The sequence below is a fragment of the Venturia canescens genome, chromosome 3, assembly GCF_019457755.1.
Source record: "Venturia canescens isolate UGA chromosome 3, ASM1945775v1, whole genome shotgun sequence".
NCBI lineage: Eukaryota > Metazoa > Arthropoda > Insecta > Hymenoptera > Ichneumonidae > Venturia > Venturia canescens.
The window spans coordinates 1,021,554-1,044,552 of NC_057423.1; the positions used below are offsets into that span (position 1 = coordinate 1,021,554).

Below are 22,999 nucleotides of genomic sequence, written 5' to 3' on the forward strand. Positions count from 1 at the left end.
TGCCTCCTGCATTTTAGGAGTTCCATTTTGCACAGCCGGTCTGCGACTCTTTCACGAGTCAGCAGCCAGCCTAGATTCATGTCTACTAGTGCTCGATGACGACATTGTTATTAATTATCCCCATTATCGTACCCTTATTTACATAAAAGAAACGTAAATGCAAAACATTTTCTCTGTGGGAGCTATAAACTGGCAGGTTTCAATGATAAATAGTGGATTGAAAAATGTTATTGCGCTATTCGGTTCCAATTTACTGGTCATTCTCGATGGAGAGAATTAAATTTGAAAAATTAAAGTCCAGTAACGATAGTGCAGAGACGAACTGCAATTCATGATATTAAAATATGGGAATAATATTGAATTTTCCTATACATTAAATTCATTATAAAAGCGTGACGATGAATTTTACTGCGCTGGACTGTAAAAATTTCCGTACGAATGTTCATGCCAGGATGCGGCGACAATGGGGACATGGCAGGGGTATGTTGTCGCTACATCGGCTTATGTCCCCATTGTTTTTATATGCTCAGCCCTCTGTTGAAGTGTATAAATCACCAATTTAGTGTGCTACGGAATTTGGAACGGGGTGATCGATACCTAAATGGGGCAAAGACATTTTGATGTAATGCACCGTAAAATTTACTAGATTTTTTAGTATACGTACCGTAAATCTATCTGCAAAGAAAATTCAGCAAAATATTTAAAATTTTATAGTGGATTGCAGGAATTAATTTTTTTTCGTTAATTTGTCCCCGCAGTCAACACATCCGGTAAATCTAACAGTAAATTTCACGCTAAATATTACCGTTTAATTCTCTCCGTGTCGGTCGTCCACTTAATTCGTTATACGCATTTTTCGTGCAAGGAAAATGGCATTTCATCGAGACTCCACGACACGTATTTATCTGATAGTAAAATCACTGAATTATTCATTAGATTCGATCAGGTTTCCATAGTTTCTTATATTCCATTCGTAATATTTGATAGGAGGTGAGCGGACAGATATAAAACAAAATTGGAACATCGAAATCACGTAATCTAGAAGTAATTAAGAATCTGGAGAATGTTTTTTTCCATCAACTGCTTTGAGTTGTCGTTGCAGCTTAGAAGGACGATGAGCTACAGCATAAATGGCTTTTTGTGTGCCATAAACGTTTGATGGAGCTCGAATCGTGTACAGGATACGTATAACGAATGTGTTCATGTATATGTGTGTGTGTGTGTGTGTGTGTTTGACGTCTACCGCCAGGAAGAGGCAGAAAAGATGCAGGAGCACGATCTCGCCCCCTCAACTCTCGAGGGTCTTTTTTACTCGAGGGAGAAACGAGCGAATGTACAAGCGAACGTTCGAAGCTTCTCGTTGAAAAGGTTCAACAAGAAAACCACGTGAATTCAAAATGGCGACGATCTTCGAGCACCCAACGATCTCATCGTGATAAGGAAAATCATTATTTCTTTTACGAAAAACTTATGTTTACTGCCTTTTGGGGATTTGAGCTTGGCACTTGTGCGTCAGTCTGTATATACAAGGTGAACTTTTGAGATGAGTGAGTTGATAAGTTTTCAAATGTACACAATTTAACTATAGAGTTTGAGAATGTTTATTCGATTAGCTTTTAAAGTACTTATAGATAAATGTATCGAAAAGTTTTACACGAAATTTGTTTATCGCATAAGAGTATCATGTGAGAGATATGACTGGTAAAATTTAGAATGATTCACCCTGTATAAATCGTTCGTCGAAAAGACGGGATAACATCGCCTCCTGAGGGACTTGTAACATTACACTCGACGTTTGTTCTCCCTCGATGGGTGTTCTTGCCCGGTTGTAAATTCATGGAAAAGGCTCGTTGAAGTATAACGAAATAAGTGAACTTTTGAAATGTTTAGACTTTGAGATGCTTTTTTGCAAAGTGTCCTTTTGTTCTCTGCTTCGTTGGCAGATATTTCGTGGAGGTCGTAAGACGGTTGCGAAAGGAGCCAAGGGGAAGGGGAAGAGGAAGAGGTTTCGTTTCGCGGAGGGAATGGCAGAGAAGGACTAGGAGCCATCGAGTCGAAGGACTGTTTCGGTGGTGTGCGGAAGAACTGACAGGGAGAACGTCTTTTAGCGAGAGATATAGGGAGCCGACGGAGTACTCGAAAGAAAGAGAAAGAGAAAGAAAGCGAGTGAGTGGATCGGAGCCGCTAATTCATTGCGCGATCCAAGCTCAAAGGGAAGCCCGCTGTCGGCTTTCAGAGTGTATAAAAGCCAATCTCTCTCTTTCTTTTGCTCATATATATACAGCGAGGTACACTGAGAGACTTTTGCTACTCTCTTGTCTCTCCGACAAAGGAAGTTGTTTATCCTTACGCGACGCGCTTCAAGATGGCCGGCCATCCATCAATCAAGCGCGCTCCACGGTTAGACAAGACGACCGGTAAAAAGAACCGCAATTACCCGTTTCTCTCTCTCTCTCTCTTTCTTCACGACAGCAGAGGGTGAATGTGCACGCTCGATCTCGAACTTGCGATGCGGCGCGTTCACCATCGCTTCTCTTTGGATCTCGATTCCCTCGATCGGCTCTCAAAATGGCTGCCAACTATATCGACCAATACATCCACTTTTATAGCTTCTCTGGCTCACGATACGCCATTTTTCCCCCACCTCAAGATGCCCTCTTCCGGTTTATCGCTCGCAGCGATTTACTTGGCCAATCCCTTCGGCGGCCCCTCGAAACTACATGCAAGAAAAGTCGGTAAAATGACGAGAAACCGATCTTTCTTATTTGGTAATTAAGAGCACGTGCTTCATTCTATAATTATCTGACAACTCGAGCCGATCTCTTTGCCGCAGCAGGAAAGACTGCTAATTTCACCTACCGATTTCCTAACCGATCTTCACTTATATGGCCGTCGCCGACGACATCTGACGCGTATTATGGCACTAAACAACATTTATTATATATACGCCTTTTTTCCCTTTTGTTTTTCACTCGCCTCTCGTCGTCCCTATTAGACAACCTCTTATTTGGTATTAATTATTTGTTACCGATCTCGTATATAATTATATACGGAGTTTCCTCCGTCGCACAAAACCAAACGAATTCGAAATCGATATTCCTGCAGGCTTTCTTAATCGGCAATCTCTCTGTCCGCTTCCCAGTACAATTAGTCGTCCATTCGCTTCCTGATCATCCTTAAAAGAGATCGTACGAGTATCACATTTGGAAATAGATCAGAAAAAAATGGAGATGCAATGAATTTTATGCGCGGATCATTGGAATGGAATTTAAAAAATACTGCAGCGAAATTGAGCTCGGGAAATGTCGGCTTCGAGTTAGTTTACAATGTTCCTCTTCAGCCTTCGACTTTTTCTAACTTTACTGGCCTATCGGGAAAGTAGTTTTTTTTCGAAATCGCGTGTTCCATGCTAATAACACATTTGTAAGTCACGCTTTTCGTCACGACTCGGTATCAGCGATCTACAACATTTTCAGCATTAAATTGTCTCCGCGCAGCGTAACATAAAAGCGCGTATCGCGTGAATTTCTACCATTCCTTCCGTTTTTATTTTCTCCCGGTCGAATGAGAAGATAAATAACCGGTGGAATAAATAATTCGAGTGTTTACTCGGGGACTATCATTGTAGTTTTTATTTTTTCGGGAGACAGACGGGGAAGGTGAGGGAGGATAATTGTCGAGACTTTATCCGAAATGCGTATCAGTGCATAAATCTCATGAGAACGAAAAAAAATACGATTCGGCTTTTTCATGTCTCTTTCTTTTTGACGTCCAGCCGATTAATCGTGTCCCACGCTTTTGGAGTGATGCCCACGATCACGCTACCGCATGAACCTTCCCTCGAATTAACGATCGCTGATTTACGATCATATTTTTTATGGCCTATATACATAACTATATAAAACATAGAACTCGAATGGAAAATCAAAGGGGACCGTCTTACGCCGGTTGAAACGACAGACGCGGAGACTGGGCTGCTCCCATTTGCTTCGATATGATAGAATTATATGTGTATAGACACACATCTGTGTGTGCGCAACTTTTATACAGGATTATTCAAAACTGTGCGAATGCACTCAGACATCCAATAATCTGCTCGATTTCTCCTCGTTTGCTTCATCTTTTGAAACGATCATGAAATTCTTTTAAATTCCAGTGGAATTATTGCTTCCGAGAAATTTTTAAATAATAAAATAAAAAACTGCAAAAACAAAGGAAAAACCGGGAAAAAACGGACGATTTTTCAGCAAGTATTTGACCGATTTCCGTTCAGATGAAATTTTTCCTACTATTATCAAATCATAAAACTTTTTACTCGCCACAGAATTGAGCTTGAAACAATCGACGTTAGAAATAAATGAAAATTGGCTACAGGAATTGAAATAGGCCCATTAAATATAACGAGGGAGTAAAAAAAATCGGTGAAATTGTATATCGATCCGAAAATCGAAACCGCGAAATGGAGAATGGATTCCAAAGCATCCGGGACCGCCTATATATAAGCGCAGAAATCAAGATTGCATACTGCATACCTGACGGTAAAGGGCAAGAGAAGGGGGTGCGTAATATCGGTAGAAAAGAGCAAAAGGGGCTCGGGGGAAGCGAAGAGGCGGACGGCGGAAAACGACGAGCAATTTCAAACGAGAGCCGGAGCTGTGTGTATACGGTAGCATCGAGTGGGGCACGCCACCCCGTATATTATAATCCCCTCTGACGACTGTATCGTGTGTGCATGTTCTGCCGCGCACCGGCAACGTCGTCATAAATCAGCGTAATTAAAATGCCTGCCGGAGAATAAATGATCGGGTACGACAATCCCGCGACCACAGCGACGCGCCGCAAATCGCCAGGCTCTCCCTCGACTTTTAAGGGGTGCCAGTCGAGAGATGGATACACAACGAAATCCCAGATCCTTTACGACGTGAGAGCGCGCCAGAGATCACTCTCCAACGTTCTTCGGATTACAAGAGCATTTAATACCGCATAATCGCACTCTTTTTTTCACTATTCTCAGACTTTTTCATATTTTTGGCTCATCGAAAAGGACAAACGGGCAGACGCAATCTTTGAAAACTGCATTGAAAATGTTTTTAGTTTTGTGCGGGGAAGAAGAATTTGAAAAAATGAGAAAATGAGGATTCTTTTTTCAAGTTGGAACGCGAAAACTATTCGTGACCTCGTCAAGCCCAGCGAGTATAAAAGCAAATAAAAATTTTGGGTCCATGACGACTCTGAAGAACACAAAGTAAAGAATTTCAGGTATTTTTGAACACTGTGAATTTCAATCTCGTTTCGATAACGCTAGAGCATGATCGATACAGATTGCAATAATAAAAACTAGCGGAGAAGATAGAAATTTTTTGATTTTTTCAAGAGCTACGAATTTTTGAGATGCTGGGAGATTTTTTTCTCCATGGACAACAAAGAAATTACGAATGAAAGAGGAAGTTTGAAACAGTCAGTTTAGATTCCATGGGTCCGGGAGGTCCCGATTCGGGACGAGAATTCCGAAGCGAGATTTCATTGTTCGCGTCTCTTTCTGCTCCCTTGGCGGATGTATTACCATAACTTTTGCCGTCCATAAATACCGCAACGGCGGCATTCCCGAAAAACGCGGGACGTGTCGCGTGAGTTATAGAGCCCCGTGTTCAAAGCTCCCTGTGAGCGGAGCTGCTCTCGATCGTCGATTCGACGAACTCTTTGCTCTCGCACTCGATTTCTTCGCCAGATTCTTCTTCAAGAATTTTATCGTCTTTCACCCTCGCGAAGCGAATATTCGAATTTCAGCAGCGGAACAGAAAACTGGACAGAATGCAAAAAATAGAATTAACAATTAGAATCCAATTAAAAAAAAAAAAAAAAAAAAAAAAAAAACTGAAAAAATCGATGATTTTTCGGCTTAAATTCATTTAAATATCAAAACGTACATAAATATCAAGTACAATGAAGATCTCCGCAATCTTCGATTCCGGTTCCGTCTCTCTCCGAACAAGTTAGCAAATCGCACATGTCGATTGGCGAATGTGTTGGTTAACCGCCATTGGGCATTACAGTCGCATGAGATGAGTGCGTTTTTTTTGGTCCATATCGCTGGTTCGAGAGAGGCCGCAACGAGAGAGGCCAAGTGTCTCTTTTTTGCAATCGGTGAAGAAACTGGGACTGATATAGCGGAGAAGCTCTGACGGTGGGCCCGTATGTCTCGACGAGCACGCACGTTCTCGTGCTACCTGACCAAACAAGTGCTAATTACCGTCGGTGAGGTGAGCAGACTGGCTGTATACAATCCACACTGGCGCAATGTCGTAGCATTCGCGTTGGTGTAAGTGTGTGACGAGTGACGGGCACGCAAGATACGTAATTCATGACTTTATTACGTGCAGGGGAGAACAGCAGAAGAGCGAGAGAGCGAGAGAGAAAGAGATCCCGGGGGCTATTTCTCGATAAATATATATGCATGCACCACGCGAACGCATGCATTATGTACATATATGTGTACGTATAAATGATGCTGAAGTTTTGCCCCTTCGTGCTCGTCAACTGCACCAGTGACGAAGCTGTGACGCCGAGTTTTTGCACCACCTTCGTCCTGAGCACTCAAGTACCCCTGATTCGAGCCTCGCGCCAAAAGATTTTTCGTGTGCACACTTCCAGATCGTTGTGCATCGGTGTGGATATTCTTGCGTGCTCGATATGCGAGAAGCAGAAATTTGACAGGAGACGAAAATTTTCCGTGGCTCGTTTCTCGAGCTGGTGAATTTGAATGTAGTACAGAGACGTTGTGTTGGGTTTAACGGCTCGAAATAAACGCAATGAAGAAAATGTGCATCGAATTTAAAATTAAAAATCGAGGTTTTCTCTTGGGAAAGTTATCGAGGGGGATTTCGATGAAATAAAACTTACTCGGTGGCGTGCATTTTTGCGCGATGCATCCTAATGCAAAAGTGCACCCTTCGTGGCTACAAATTCGAATGCACTTCGGGGAATAAAATGAAAAAGTATAAAAGTTTGCACGCGATCTCGGGACGGTGAAATAAAAAGGAAGAAAAAGAAGGAAAAGATAGCAGCTGCTGTTGCTGCACTGCGGGTTTATCGGGGTCGCGCCATCTTAGGCAATTAATAGCAGCACTTAATGAAAAGTATTCGCGATGATGACATGTCTGTGGCTTTTACACATTTAATAGTGTGTCTGGAAGCCATAAGCTTTTAATTGCATCGGTATATGAGCTCGATCGTATGCATTTACGTAAGTTCGCATGTCACGATAGATAATCAGCCTTACTCGCCGGATTTTAATGAACGTAATCAATTTTACTTTCTTAATTACCAAAAATAGATTTTCTCGAAATTACACATCACTGAAAAATACTGCATTCGAAGTTCTCGAATCTCGACACTTCCTTGTATATTATTAACTGCACGCCAAACATCTCGATCGTTCACTCAGTGCATTTAGATCTGCAGAAACGAATAAAAGTGAATATTTCTTGACGAAACCGTCAGAAAAATCATTTTCATTTGAAAGAAATAAATTCCTGATGACTCAACAAACTTTTAACCCGTAGACAGCACACTCCCTTTGAGGTCACACGCTCACCACACTCGTGCACTTTTGCACTTGGAATTTTCAAATCTCTTTCATATCATCCATGAATATATGGAATTAATCTTACAACGAGATTCTTTAGAAGTAACAATTCCTTAGCAATCGATTTCGATCACTTAAAAAATTGAAAAATAAACTTTTATTATAGAAAAATGGTGAGATTGAAGAAAGGAATTTTGAAGTTCTAGACCTTGAATGAGCCAGATTGTTCGTTCCGGCCAAAGAATTCCGCTTCGATTAGATTACGCGTAAAAACCACGGAAAGAGAGCGCATTTCCCGAATCCTTAAACATCGCCAACACAAAATGATTTTCCTTCGATAAATTATTGGCGCACGAATCTTTAATCATGATCAATGACTTACGTTGAGCTCTGTCGTGTATTCCAAACTGTAGTAAATCAAAGATACGTATTGAATCAAGCAATTAATCATGCATTTCCGAAAGCGGTAACACGCCAGGACACGAGGCAATTTTGCTCTCCTCTTCTATATAGATATGGATATCCGTAAATACTGGTGGTGCGTGTCCGTGAGCTTTTGATATATCGAGATTTTCCCGTCGACGCGGGGACGACAATATATTCTATGAATAAAATGTTGCTCGCATAATGACACATTTGCTGGTGAAGCAAATGGAAATAGTAGGCGGGGATGAAACGCAACATATGCATAAGATTACCAACAGAGAATAAGCAAACTCGGATTCACCTCCTTCCATCATCGACCCTTTCGTTTAGCCCTGGCACCCTCCGCGGCAGCTTACATCCAAGCACAATTTTCAGTCATGTTCTCTGCACCCTTCGTCCAACTGGGGCGATGAAATATGGTGCTCGTACATCATCGATTCATACTCATTTCCTTTACGGACGTCATGGCGAATGCGACACTTTTATAACCATGTAAGAATCTACTCCGCTGTTTTGGCTTCATCTCCCTTGATGACATTGCGGGGAAAACAAAAGCAGATTTTTCCGAGATTTATGCTAGCAGATTTTCAGAAAACCAACTACGAAAACGATCAACGATGTTCATGAAGATTTGGATCCAGTTTAAAAAAGTAGATCAAAATATCAATTTCCCAGCAAGAAATGCAGCTTAAAAGCACCGAAGTTCCGGTTTAAAAATAGAGATGGAAAAATAGTTGGAGGAGCTAGAAATAGGGGTCGCGCTTAACGAGTACTTTTTCTTGTGAAAACTCTCTCGAAATATCACTCGTCACAATCTCGCAACTATGTTTTTATCTTTGTTGATTGTTTTCCCACTTAAACTTTAGTACCCAGTGTCCTCATTTGAGGGAAAAGTCGTAGAAAGAGAGATACAGGGAGAAGGAGAAAGAAAGGGAGAGGTTAACGACAAATAAATGACTTTTAATGACGAAGCTCGATGGGAAAAGCGAGAAATGTCTGGTTCAGAGAGAAGAGAACGAACGGGTCACTCGTCGAGAGAGTTATGTCCCGTACATGTCATCGTGGAAGCTCATTACCTTCGTGTCTACCATGGCAAATGCCATTATCACGGCAGTGGCACGGCCCGCGCTTGTCACTCAACTACGTGTCATTCTCTTTGCACTTTTCTCACCGAAAAACCAAGTTTCACCTTCCCTTTTGCTCTCTCTCCCTCTCTCTTTAAAATCCCATTTTTATTTTTCGTTATTCCGAGTCTTTTGCTGAGGACACACTATTCTAATACTGCTTGGCATTCGGTATCGATTAAATTCGAGTTTGATCCAAGGTTATTATTTATCAGCAATCAAATTGAAGTTTACATGCGACTCATTTGATTTCACGACATCAGCGTCTGAACGCGGGTTCGAGGATATCCGTGTTTTAGCTTCAACTCTTTCTCGAACAAAAATTCTTCCTCCAAAAGTTAAATGAGGAAGTAATGAATGAAGGAACAAATAGATTAGAGGAATTTGTACTCGCGTCGAGGTACACGATTCCATTTGTTCTTTGAGTAAGCCATTTGTGTGTTGGAATAAAAGGGAAGAAAAAAGAGTGCCTATTTACAATGGGACGTCACGTTTTTCCAGTGAGTATTCATCACGGCACTTCCTGGACAAGCGTATAAACATCGTGATAATATCTATTTTTAAAATCCGGCGATACTCATAAACTCGTGAAGCGATCTTGGGCAGATAAATTTTCAAGAAATAAAAAATAAATGGAGTGACATTTCCCTTTTGTGTGGTCGGTTGTTGCACACGCGCGCGATCGAGCTCTACGATAAAAGTCTTCTTCCTCACGGACTAAATAGCAACAAAGGAGGGAGAAAGGGAGAGAGAAAAAGTGAAAAAAGTTACGATGCAATCTAGGCGAGAGATTCTCCGCGGTATAACGAGTCGCGAGTTATATTTCCCGGCTTTTGCCGCCTTCTCCTTTCTCCACCCGGTCTATGTGATTCATTATATCTCCCCCCCCCCCCCCCTCCTCCCTCATCGCCGCTCTCTTAAATCCCTTTATTCTTTCCGTTCCTGCTGCTAATAAATGCAGAGAGGAAATTTTATTTCAGTGATTATCTTCTCACTCGCTTCGGGTCGAGGGAGAGGAATGACGTGTGATGACGTCCTCAGATGTTCACGCGATTTTTCATATTATACGTTTGAACAATGCAACTGGCATATACGAGCCACTCCATACCGAACAATCCAACTTTTCAATCCCCTTAACAAGACTTGTGACATTATTCCAAACGGTTTTTCAAAAACCAGCAAAACTTAGCGGTTCGAATTTGGGAAGTATTCACTCGTATTCTCGATGGAGAATGATTTTAAAAAACGCGTATAAAACGTTCAGATTTCCAAAACACAGAATTCTCGGGGTAACGATATAATAGAGAAAAGTTTTCAGCCCATTTTTTCTTCCGAGAATCTGTTTGATGAAAGAACACAAAAGCATAAAAGATAACTCGACATGAAAAAGTTGATACACAAATGTAAATATGTATGTTCGTTTTTTCCTCAATATATTTGAACTGTATTATATTATATTACAAGATTCCTCTCGTCGAGATAAAGCGAACGGGCTCTTGAAAATAGTCTCGTCTATTATAAGCTACATAAGTCGTAGCTCGTGTATAGAGCTAACAAACGTTCTACAACGTCGAAGGACGTTGTTACATTGTTCTCTACAATTTAGCTCGAGTTAGCTCAAATAAATCATAGATCACGATAAGAATACAAGAACGTTTGTGTACTTATGACCGAGAAACGGCGACCAGGTGCCATTTCCGTGAGTGCCAGTGCCAACTTTTGCAAGTATAATCACTGAGCAAACTTGATAGTATAAGTAGATTATGCAGGGAAAAAATGCAATTTCGCACGTTATCTCCACGATTCGTGTCTAATTGAAAAGAAAGAAAACCGCAAATGTTTGTTTATCATTCAATTACCATTCCAATGAAGTTTTAAAAAGATGACGATTTTCTGTGCTGAATTAACATTTTTTAAAATTACCATAATTTATAAAAATTAAAATGTTAGAGGAAAAGCCAAACAACGAATAACCAGCTGATTATATATTTATACAATTCTTTAAACCTGGCATCTTAATAGATCTTAATAGAATGCAAGACACCTATTTTAATTTCATTCTCACCGCCATTCCGGAATTATTATGCCGTTGAGAGAGCCGTGCGCTTATTAGGATGCACAGAGCGCGAAAGAAAGAGAGAGGGAGAGAGAAGCAACGAGGAAGACGTGTGAGAGAGATCTACTCTCGCAGGTGGAAGATGTAAATCAGAAGCGGGTTTCGTGTCATGGTTATACGAGAGACGTGATACCGCGAGCCCTTTAATGTGCAATAAGCCTGTACTGAGAAGAGGAGTGTGCGCGTCGTTTTGACGCAATACTTCAACATACAGGAAATCCTGGAAGTGGGATTCGAAATCGAGGCTGTAAATAGGTCGTTAAAACCTGAATAAAAAGTCCTTAAAAATTTTTTTTTCTGGGATGCACAGTAGGAAAGATATCGACGAAACATTATTGACCAATCTCGCGTCCCGAATCGAGGGAGCGAGGAGGAGGGAGGCCGCGCCCAGTCGGTTACGATGCATGGTTGGGATTGGCTGGCAACTAAAAAGTTGATACTTCACGAACCCCGCATCATAGAGAAAAACGGCGAAGGACTTTCCTCTTCATAATTCCGTAATCTTGCTCTTTCCTCAATCTTCCGACACATATTTACGACCCTCCGTATATAAACCCGTTACATTCGTGTATGTAAATGAACTAATACAGAAGCAAACACATTGCACGACTCGTGCTCGTTGCACAGCGTGCGTTCTTGTAGAGTACTGTGTCCTGCCATTTGATTTACGCGCTCTGTGTTGGAATAGGATGCGTGTGGACCAACGCCCGTGTTTACGTTTATGGCCTCCGCTACTCTCGTATACGAGGCTTGTATACAACTGCGTGTTATGTGGACTCCGATATGCGTGTGTATAAACAATCTGGAGTTGAAGACAAAATGGCGTAAGCTGGGCCGTGTTCCACCTATTAGGTGATAGAGACCGATGCCCTTTTCAAATTCAGCAAGAGAATCATGTACGAGCCCCGGTGAACGCTGCGCTCGAGCATTTCACATAGTCATTCGAAGGATGTGTGGGCGTTCACGCTCGTCATAGAGACGTGACCTTGTATGTATTTGTATATGTGTACATGGACGTGTGGAAGCGATTTATAAAGGGGGTTGTCGCATCAGAATACTTCTATATCTGTATGAGCGAAAGTCCCCCCCCCCCTCCCCCCGCCCCTCGCTCTCTCACTCGCTCTTTCTCCGTGCTTCGCACGAGCGACCTCGCATCGTTCCGTGTCGCAGGAAATGACGATCGTCAATCATAAGCTGTCCTACACGCGAAGCTTGTATGACACTGGTAACTGGCCTGAAGGACCCTTTTCTCACCGGTATATATATATATATATGCGAGTTACAACTGTACCGTTCACCACACACTGAACAACTCTTTGCGAGACCACGCGAACGAGAGAGAGAGAGAGAGAAAAGGTCTCTAGCATTCGATAACGTATACACCCCGTGGACATAACTTTTTATGGCCTTCCGATATTATTGCGCGTGTACAAACCACACTAAAAAAAATGAGCAAACTTACTCGTTATTCTTTCATTTTTATGCTTTTGCGAGGAAGCTTGAATTCGATGACATTCTTGAAGATCTTCGAAAAAATAGCACATCAAAGTTCTCATGGCAGCTTTCTTCTGTTTTACAATCTCTCAATATATCCCACGAGTATTAGTTTCTTCAACAATTTCTTTTTCCTATTGTTATTGTTTATTGTTAAAAATTTATTGCTCGGTAGAGCGTACATTAAAAATACGTAGGACGTAGAAAGAAGGTAATCTGGAACGAGAATATCCACCACTTCTTCTCTTCCACGAGCTTATGACTCCTTAATTAATACGAAGCGATTAAATTCGATACAGTAAAACGATATTTCTTTCGAGTCACTCTCACCGGTAAGTGTATAATCGTCGACGGGGCAAGGGAGAAAGAGAACGTGACGATGGCACTTAATACCGTTGAATTGTTATTTCAATTACCAATGTGATAAGAATCATATATGCCTCCGCATATATAGGACAATGACACATTAGTTTCACGTCGTTAGGGTATATCTGTGTGAAAACTATTGTAGAAATAATGATCTTCACGCGTGATAAACGGGGCGCGTTAACTAACGCGTGATTCACGGCGTCCATTGTATTTCAATGTATAACGTCAGAGTATGAGTAAGCTTTTCTTTTTTTTTTCACCTCCCCCATGGGAGCGCGAAACTCCACGCTGTAGCAAGTAATAAATTCAAATCGTTGGTGGCGTATAGAGTTTTTTTAACGTCCCATATACAGTGATAGTTCAACACGTGGATAAGCGACTCTCCCTCACTCGTATACACCCGTATGCAGATAGATATCCGGGAACATATATCGAACGTTAGTGACTTTACGATTTCATTTACGACGGAAATTAGCGAGTATTACCTGGCCAAGCGGAACGAGACTCTCTTCGTGCCCTTCCTTGAACCATAAAAAAGCTCCTCCGTTAGAAACGTCACACCTCCACCCACCGTTTCGCTACACTCTTTTGCACTAAATGAATTTTTATTCGACCATTAGCATAAATATTATTTAAGCGGTAAATAGGACATTCGGATGCAAAGCGGACTATTTACGAGGGAGGCTCCGTTAATGCTGCGAGATCGGCCTTTAGGCGTAAAGCCCAGAAGAGGGGGCTGCTCCACAGTTCTATGCGCGCTCGTTCTGGCCATCGTCGCCGTCGTCTCCGTCGTCGTTTGCCTCGAGATAACGGTGACCCAAGCTTTAACAGCCCATGTATCAACGGCAGTCAAGCCGCGCGCATATACCAAAGCACCTACTCTAAATTCGCCTACGACGTTTATAGTATTAACTGAGAAATATACACGAAGATCTCGATTTAACTCGGCCAGCTTCCTCCCCGAAGAGACATTGCCGCCTGCTCCCTTTTGAGCAAAGATCCATGCTGACGCGGCGACCACTCACAACCTTCTGAGCTCCGAGCTTCTCCCACTATCCATTTTTTAGAAGCGCGTTGACCGAAACGTTGTCCGGTGCGGGGGTACTGCAGTGGCGCGGGGGAACCTGCCGCCGAGACTTCAGCGAGATCGCGGAAAAGCCTATTTCCCAGAGGAACGCTTCGCGAAGGGATTCTGCCACGTCATTGGGTAACTGCGCGTTCCTTTATGGCCTAATGTATAACACTAGGAATAATAATATCCCTACTAATGCTACGTCATTCGTTCTGGACTGTATATAGAAACGTTCTTATGACCACTCCCCAACGCTCCATAATGCTCTCTTATTTCTATATCCTCTCGGATATTTTCAATTAAACTTGAAACATTGAGCACCGGAACTGTTCTTAGTAATCTGTAAAGACCACGAGAACTCCAGTGTAGACAAGGATGGCGCGGAGAGTATTTCGTAAGCTCCTCAAGCTCCTGGGCGTTTATAACGCAATACACACAACCCCTGGGTTTAACGAGTTGCGGCGAGGTCTTGCGTTAATCACTTGCGTTTGTATCTACTACCGAGCATCCGTTCGCCTTGCCAGGGCAGTTACGCTCGCACCATTTACGATCTGACGATGCTCTAGCCCAAAGCTCTTCCTTACTCCCTTCTTTCTCTATCTATCTACGTCGTTCTCTTCGCCGGTCTCTTAGTAAATTTCCATGACACTGTTTAGAGAGTGCGAAAGACTTTCAGCCGCAGTTTCTGCTTTCGCTCCGCCCGTCCAGACTTGAGCTCACTCATACGTGGTAACAACTTTAACAAGTGTTTAACGATCAACTTGTTTAACCCTATTTTTATCACCTGATTTTCGTCCGTAACTTTGCCACGATTTCGATACAAATTCAAAACAATTCCTGATTTCCACTTTTTTTTATCAAATTACGAGGAATTACACGTGTCAAAAGTGACGGCAAGTGTTGCCGATTAGTCAACAATTCAAGCCATCAATAATGGAAATAAATACGGCGCAGGTGAGACTAAATTTGTGTCTCAATAGTATTGGGTAAGTGATTAGGCACGGATTCTAAAATGGAATTATCGAGAAGATACACTGTAGTTTAAGCTATGAATAATGCAAGTTTCTGCTACAAGTATAATTTTAAAATGCCATCCGAGAAACTTGAGGCACCGATAAGAAAACTAGGAAAAGCGATAACACCGAAATTACTAGAAAAGTATTGTTCTCTAATCGTAATTATTGAGACTTCTACAATTGCTGGTTCGTTATATAATATTTCTTTCACAGTCCAATAATACGCTCTTTTTATCCTGCTTCTTATTATTCGTTTTTTGTTTCGCCTTTCTTTCTCGCGGACATCAATCGATTGATCCTCGTTTTAACTTTACATTGGTTTAGAACGTCAAACACGAAAGTTGTGACTCTGTTAAGTTTCCCAACGAACATTCGTTCATTTTTCATCTCTTTCCGTTACGATTTAAACTAAACATGCGAAAATATTTTTGGTAAGTAATGATTGAACTGAAACATTTCAACGTTTTTCATCCACTATACTCCGACATATTTATCGAGGAAACTGACAACGTTGTAATGATATTGACCAGACTCGCTCAGAAATAAATAACATGGAGTTGCTCATGGAGTTTTCAATATTCATTTGTTTTACAGGAATCGTCGGCCGATCGTCCGCGAACACGATGATCAGGATTCGTCGGCTTCTTCAAACCTCTCTGCTGATAGTACGAAAGGAATTGTACATGATATAATAAAAAGAAATACCGAGAAGCAGACGAATCGGTTTGACGTAAGGATTTTCGCTTTTTCTGTTGTTTTATTCAATCGTTGGATTGTTCACGTCCGATAACAGACTCGTTTTAAATACGAAAAACATAAGAATATTTGAGAGAAATAGTGGCACTGGAGTAGCAATTTTTGACCCCTTTGGAAATTTTTAACGAAAGATTGAAATTTGTCGGTAATAGTTCAAAGTAGATTTTTGGAATTGAATACTGAAAATCGTTCGAGAGATAAATGTCTCAAGATAAATGTCAAGTCCATTTGGTGCTTTTATCATAATTTTTACACGACTGTCACCGAGATGTCACGATAAAAATAAGCGAAAATTTTTCTCAACAAAATACAATGATTTTATTTTTCCAGCCCGCTCATTATTCCAAACCTCTCCCAAACATCCGAAAACACGAATTCGTACGACAAAGGCTTTCTGCACCGGAAAATTGTTCCGGGTGTTACAAAGAGTACGTTTGATTGGAACGGATACAAAAACTTTTGATTTTTCGTCCATAACGTTATTTTTTTTTATTCATCGTGGTATCTTTATTGCAGAATAAACTCCGGTGAAGTTGCGCTGTATTGCAGCGATTGTAATCAGAAGATTCATATCGACTGCAAAAATGCTCTTCCTCTTCCGTGCGTACCGACATCAAATATACGGAATCTCTCTGGCCAACAGGTATGCATTTTTTTTGTAAGGAAATAAAAATCGGCAGGACCCAGCTAAAGTCTGGAATGTCACTTTTTATGGATACTCCCAAAAAGAATTCAATAGTTCTGTCCCCTTGAACGCACAAACTTGGAGGAAAAGAAATGCCTAACCGCCCATCTGTAAAGAGGTTAATGAAAATGTGTATGCTGGTTACAGAAAAAATTCGAGGATTATGCACCGATTGTACCGCCGATGATACCAGCTCTGATCATCCACTGTATAAGAGAAATCGAACTGCGCGGTATGCAAGAGAAATATTTGCACCAAAGAACTGGCATATCAGGGAGATTTACATTGCTGGCTAAGGAATTTCTCAAAGACAGGAAAATATCAGATTTGCGGGGAGACGATATACCCACGATTAGCTCAACGTTGAAAGAGTTCTTGAGATCGTTCAGAGAGCCACTTATTACCTTTGAACTTCGAGAATTTTTTATTTATGCAGCCATGTTGGACGAAAACACCGAAGTCTCTGCTCTTGTTGGACCCGTTGTGAAACTTCCGCAGCCGAATCGCGACACCCTCGCTTTACTTATTCAACATTTGCAGCGAGTTTCTAATACGCCAGAATGCAGAATGACCGTGAGAGATCTCGCGAAGGTTTTTGGACCCGTGCTGGTTGGTTATGGCTCCGAAGGATTTAATTCAGCTTCGATGTTCAATGAAACGCCGAAACAAATTGCCGTTAGTTTCTTATCGATTATTTATTTCGTCGAGTTCTTTTTTTCCTCCACATATATAGTTCAATGATTTTCACAGGTTTTCGAAGGTTTGATGAAAATTCCGTCGAACTATTGGGCTGAGTTTGTTGATTTAAAAAGCTTGATGGGCCAGTCGCAATCACCTGGAGTGACTCTCAGGCGCTCGGAGTCTGGCAATTTTAATCCGTACGTTCAAACCATTTTAAGCAAACAAACGTCTGTTTTTTATTATCGCAGAAATAAACTTGGTAGTTTCATCATTATAGATTTTTTTCTGAATTTTTGCTCTTCAAAAGTGGTTTCGACGTTTCTAAAAAAGAGCCAAATATTGTATCTTATTTCGTGTAAAAATTAGACTTGAAGTCCACAGGATACATTGGACTTTTTCAGAAAACATAAAACGAAAAACTAAAATATTTCATAGGAAATTTTTTCATTCAATAGCTTTGATAAATTGTTCACTTCTTTTTTAATCACCGTGTACACTCATTTCTTTTGCAGGCGACGATCATCCAATTGCAACAGTGGCTATTCATCAGCGTTTACCTTATCCACTGATTTGGATGATATATTTTAAAAATGAAAATGTTCACGCACTATGTGTACATACAGTCCACCAGAACTGTTATCTTCAAAAAATTTGAAAATACATTTTTTTCTCTGTGAATTAGTCGAGCTGTCGAAAAATTTTAATACCCTTTGTACCAAAATTTTAACTGATTTCGAATCGTACTAAAAGCCGGCAATACAGTCGTACATCAAATAATAGAATTCCGAGCGTATGTATCAGGTAGAATATTCGTTCGTTGATTTTGATGAAGGAATTAATTTTCCTAATTTTCCTAGTTATCATTGATAAAAATGATACCGCGATTAATTTTAGAGAGGGGAAAGGTAAAAATTTTATTAAAAATTTTGTTTTTGAATCTGAAAAAAATCACAAAGGGGAAAGTAGGAAAATTAAAACACAAAATAAGCAAAATGTTCCGGACCCATCCACCCACTTCTACGTGTTAAAGATTAGGAGTTGTATGGATTTGGAACAATAAATACTGAAAGAATATGATTATAGTAGCTAAGAAATGGAAATTTCGTTGATAAAAACAATATTGTGTCATTTTCACCTTCCTTATTCTTAAAATTAATCGTAATATAATTTTTTATTAATATTACATGTTGCCAAAACTTTTGGGACCATTTTTGATTGATGACAATAGCGAAGAAACTGAAATTTCATTCGGATTAAAAAAAAAAAAAAATTTCGTTTTTGTACCTTTTCCCTCCCTAAAATGAACCCCCACATCATTTTTTATTGATAATAATGCTGAAAAAAATTTAGGACCATTGTTAACAAAAGTAAGTATTGTAAATATTTACTTTCCTTATTTTCTTTCGAACAATCAAATCAACTGATATTTCAAAATCAAAATTAGGAGTAGCTACTCAAGATGAGAACTAGTTTGGAAACAAGTATTTAGAAAACGTTTCAACCAACTTCAAACTCGGCATCATTTTTCAGTCCTTCGTCACCATCGATATCTCAGGTTATATTTGTATTTTTTCAATACGGTTCTCGGATTCTAATCATTTGGGAATTTCATAGAATTACATGTGCAATAAGCGATGACTCAAGTTACTTGTTAGTCAATAATTCGAGGCACAGATGAAACACCAAAAATGCAAATCGATCGGGCACGTGGCACGAAGTTGTGTCTCACGATTTCGTGCGGTTTTACTTGTTGATAATCGAATGATCGATAAGAAACATTGTAGCTTAAACTAACGATCACGTAATGTTCTAAATAAGAATTGCGACTCAAATTGCCATTCCAGGAATTTAAGACACTGATAGCAAATACAAAAAAGCGTTGATATGAAAAGTTCTAGAAAAGTATTGTTTTCCAATCGTCCTTGAGGCCAATACAATAGTTAGTCAATGCTGCCTTATTTCCTTGGTCTCTATTCAATGTCACGTTATTTTTTTTTTTTTTAATTATTTGCAATGATTTAGACACAAAACCATTTTTGCACATTCAAATATTATTAGATCAGCTTAGAATTTCACTCACGAAAGTTGTCACCCTGAAATTTTACCAGTCACAAATCCGGATTTCTGTTCGATTTCTTCAGGATTTTCATTCAATATGTCAAGAAGCTGGTCTGAGTAAGTATAGTAATAGCAATTATTCAAATATTTTTCATCCTTTCGGGTTCATCAACATTAAATCTCCCTTTGAGTGCACACATGACTCGAAAGTACCGAAAACATTGATTGATCCATAATCATAGTTCTACCGTATGAATTTTAAATGCTTTCTTTGAAAACTGGTAAGATAGTAGAGCAAAATAGGCAAAATATCATTGAAAAAAAAAAACTAGGAGAAAATGCATACAAAATCCTGTGTTTCATCGATGTCATTATCTTTCCTTCAATTTAGAGGAACCTCGGGAAGCTCCGAGGAAAATTTTTTGGCTAGTTTGAACGAGCCTTTTGTTCGACCAAGGAGTTCATGGAGTGATGCCAGACGGCAATCGCTGGCTGCTCCCTACGGCGTTTCTATCCGAAGAAAGACATGGGCCAATGCGAGTCATGAGAGTCGCGACGAGCAGAAATTGGATGACTTATATGTAAGGATTTTTATATTTCTTGCGAGATTTAACAATTTTTGGATAAAAGCAGCATGAAATAATGTGTCAGGATAGCGTGGTTCGAACCCCACCTAAAAAAATGTAGGCCAAAGGTTAGCGTTGAACGAAAATCCGCGAGTGCACACTTATTTCGGCTCCGCGATATTCGGCAAAGCGGGATCAGTTCCGTTTCTGAGACCCATACAAATTGGTCGAACTAAATTCGATAAATTGAAACTCATGGGAGATGGCAAGCCTATAGAAATGAGAGAAACTTATTACTATGAACTCGTAAATACTACACTGGTGCAAATTCACATGCACGAAAATTTCAAGTGTCTAGAACTTCAAAATTCCTTTCTTCAATTTGGCCATTTTTCTATAATCAAACTTGATTTTTCAATTTTTTTAATGATTGTAATCTAATACCAAAGAATTGACACCCCTAAAAATTCTCGTTGTAAGATTAATTTCATTCGTTCATGGATGAAATAAAAAGTTTTGAAAAGTCCGAGTGCAAATTTGCACCAGTGTGGTGAGTGTGTGACCTCAAAGGGAGTGTGTTGTCTACGGGTTAATTTAAACTGAAATTGTCGCGTTTTCTAATGCTACTTTTCAAGTACAATAAAGATTAAGAAACGCGAGAAACCAAAGATGTTATAGTTCGTTGATAAAAGAGAACGCATGGAAATGAAAAATATATAGCGGAGGCGACGATTTTCGATAATCGTCACGTAGCAACCTCGTTCATGAAAAAAATATCGATAACAGTTCAATGGAACTTCATGAGCAATCGCACGTGACGTTGACCAACTCACCGGTGATGGTGAAAATGATTCGCAAAAAATTTACCTAATTGGATGCCAGTTTAATTACAACATTTTTATTCATCACGTGATTAAATATCGAAAACTTGGAAACATACTGAATTAACGTTTACAAAGCGAAAAATTATTTCGAACGTCAGCTCAGTGACTTTATGTATTTTTTTAACATCGTCGACGCCTGTAAAACGTGAATTTATATTCGCAGATGTATCCGGATATCGACATTTGGGGAGTCAATTTATTCCAACTGAGCAATCGCAGCAACCAACCATTGACCAGCGTAGCCTACTCAGCCTTTCAACGTCACGATTTGTTCAGAGCTCTCGAAATCCCAGCGAAGACCTTTCTCATCTATATGATGAATATCGAGAATCGTTATATCAAGACCAATCCCTTCCATAACAGCCTCCACGCAGCGGATGTAACGCAAACAGCACACACTCTGTTGATCATGCCCTCTTTCCAGGTGAAGCCACATTTCGTTTTTCCACACAATTAACTCCCCGTTCTCACACTGTTTTTCGCCATCGGACCCAAGTAAAACTTATTTGCAATGGATAAAGTTTCCATAATGTTTTTTGTCCATTTCTTCGCCACAGTCGGTATTCGAACCTTTGGAGATCGCTGCAACTCTCTTTGCGGCTGCGATACACGATGTCAATCATCCGGCGCTCACGAATCAGTTCCTCATCAACACGAGTGAGTCCAGGCTGAATGAGAATTGAAGACAGTCGATGCAATGTCTATGGTTATTTGAATGTTTTTTTTTCAATGATTATTTAATTTCAGGCTCGGAACTTGCTCTGACGTACAACGATATCTCGGTGCTCGAGAATCATCATCTTGCTGTAGCATTCAAATTGCTGCAGAAAAAGGACAACGATATATTCGTCAAATTTAAAAAGGAACAACGTAAAAAGTTGCGAAAACTGGTCATAGACATGGTGCTATCGACCGATATGTCGAAGCACAATTCTCTTGTTGCTAGTTTCAAGGAGTTGGTTGCAAGGAAAGAAGTAAATAATGCGGGTGTTCTTCGTCTCAGAGACGATTCTGACAAATTTCAAGTTCTCGACTGCCTCGTACATTGCGCTGATCTTTCGAATCCGACAAAGCCTTTGGACATTTATAAACAATGGACTACTCGTATTATGGATGAGTTCTGGGCTCAGGGGGATAAGGAACGCGAGCTGGGCATGGAAATCAGTCCGATGTGCGATCGGAATACTGCAGACGTCGCGAAGATCCAGGTCGGCTTCATTGACTTTGTTGTTGCGCCTCTGTGGAATGTTTGGGCCCAACTCGTTGATCCCAATGCTGAACATATCGTCGAAAGTCTCCAAAACAATCGTGAATATTATCGAGACTTGATGTCTCAATCCTCGCGTGGCCCGGTGAGAGTCAATGATGATTTTTTTTCAACTTATTTCCCCTCAACACTAAACTATACTTTTCAAAATAAAAAATAAAAGTTCACGGGACACTCAATAGTTTTATAAACATTTGACAGCTTAACGATTCATGAAAATCACTACAAAATTTTCCTCCTGTTTTCAACTATTTCGCTTTTTTTACAGGGACTAATCTCCGAGTAATCGCGAAAAAACTCGATCCATGTTTAATATTAACATGGAGAATCTATGAAAAAATATGTTCCCGCAGAATGAGCGAGTTGACCGGAATCGACGAATAAAAAATGGACGGGCCAATTAAAATAAAGAAAAGCTTCTTTAAAAAGTATTTTCCTGCTTTACATTTTCTATTTCTGCAAAGGTAATTTCTCAGAATGATGATTATAATCATCCGGCCCACCTCAAATTACTTCCCAACCAGCTTCGACCGATTACTTTAAAAAAGTTCCAATTCACACTCATCGTGGCAAGATACCAACTGCAAAATGATTGAATTATCGACGTTTGTTTACACTCGATAATTTTATTTGTGAAATGCTAGAATTTTCAGTCTCTCGAACATTCAACAGATTCGACGATTTTTGGATACGAATTGGATGAAGGAGATTATTTACTAAGCTGACGAAAATTTCTCAAATTTCTTAAGAAGCACACGCGCTTCCGGCACTTTGGAACGTCTTGAATTTCAACTAGCTCGGTAGCCATGCGTCGACAGCCCTGGTACATGCTCGTTAAAGTCCGCAACAAGAGTCAGCTCTTTTGGAATATCACAACCGTGATGGAGCTCGATTCCATAT

The 22,999-nt window shown here is 40.2% G+C and overlaps 3 protein-coding genes across 7 annotated transcripts in view; 2 read left to right on the plus strand and 1 right to left on the minus strand.

The window, feature by feature from the left end:
• LOC122407806 (uncharacterized) overlaps nt 1-15,324 on the minus strand; it is a 42,251-nt gene extending 26,927 nt beyond the window's left edge. For 2 of the 5 annotated variants that reach the window (XR_006260290.1, XM_043414229.1), the window contains exon 1: nt 13,600-15,324. The gene's annotated coding sequence lies outside the window, so the exon portion shown is untranslated. The remainder of the gene's footprint in view (nt 1-13,599) is intronic. The other 3 variants (XR_006260291.1, XM_043414232.1, XM_043414230.1) reach the window with 3 other exon arrangements.
• A 150-nt stretch (nt 15,325-15,474) lies between these two features.
• On the plus strand, nt 15,475-18,002 carry LOC122407805 (rac GTPase-activating protein 1-like). The gene is made up of 7 exons (XM_043414228.1): nt 15,475-15,633; nt 15,797-15,932; nt 16,289-16,386; nt 16,475-16,601; nt 16,791-17,318; nt 17,394-17,521; nt 17,837-18,002. Exons 1-7 carry the CDS (start codon nt 15,617-15,619, stop codon nt 17,910-17,912), a joined length of 1,110 nt encoding a protein of 369 aa, XP_043270163.1. The 5' UTR covers nt 15,475-15,616; the 3' UTR covers nt 17,913-18,002.
• A 1,356-nt stretch (nt 18,003-19,358) lies between these two features.
• On the plus strand, nt 19,359-22,530 carry LOC122407882 (cAMP-specific 3',5'-cyclic phosphodiesterase-like). The gene is made up of 6 exons (XM_043414355.1): nt 19,359-19,499; nt 19,774-19,963; nt 20,996-21,256; nt 21,390-21,489; nt 21,580-22,184; nt 22,368-22,530. Exons 1-6 carry the CDS (start codon nt 19,480-19,482, stop codon nt 22,383-22,385), a joined length of 1,194 nt encoding a protein of 397 aa, XP_043270290.1. The 5' UTR covers nt 19,359-19,479; the 3' UTR covers nt 22,386-22,530.
• The last annotated feature ends 469 nt before the right edge of the window (nt 22,531-22,999 follow it).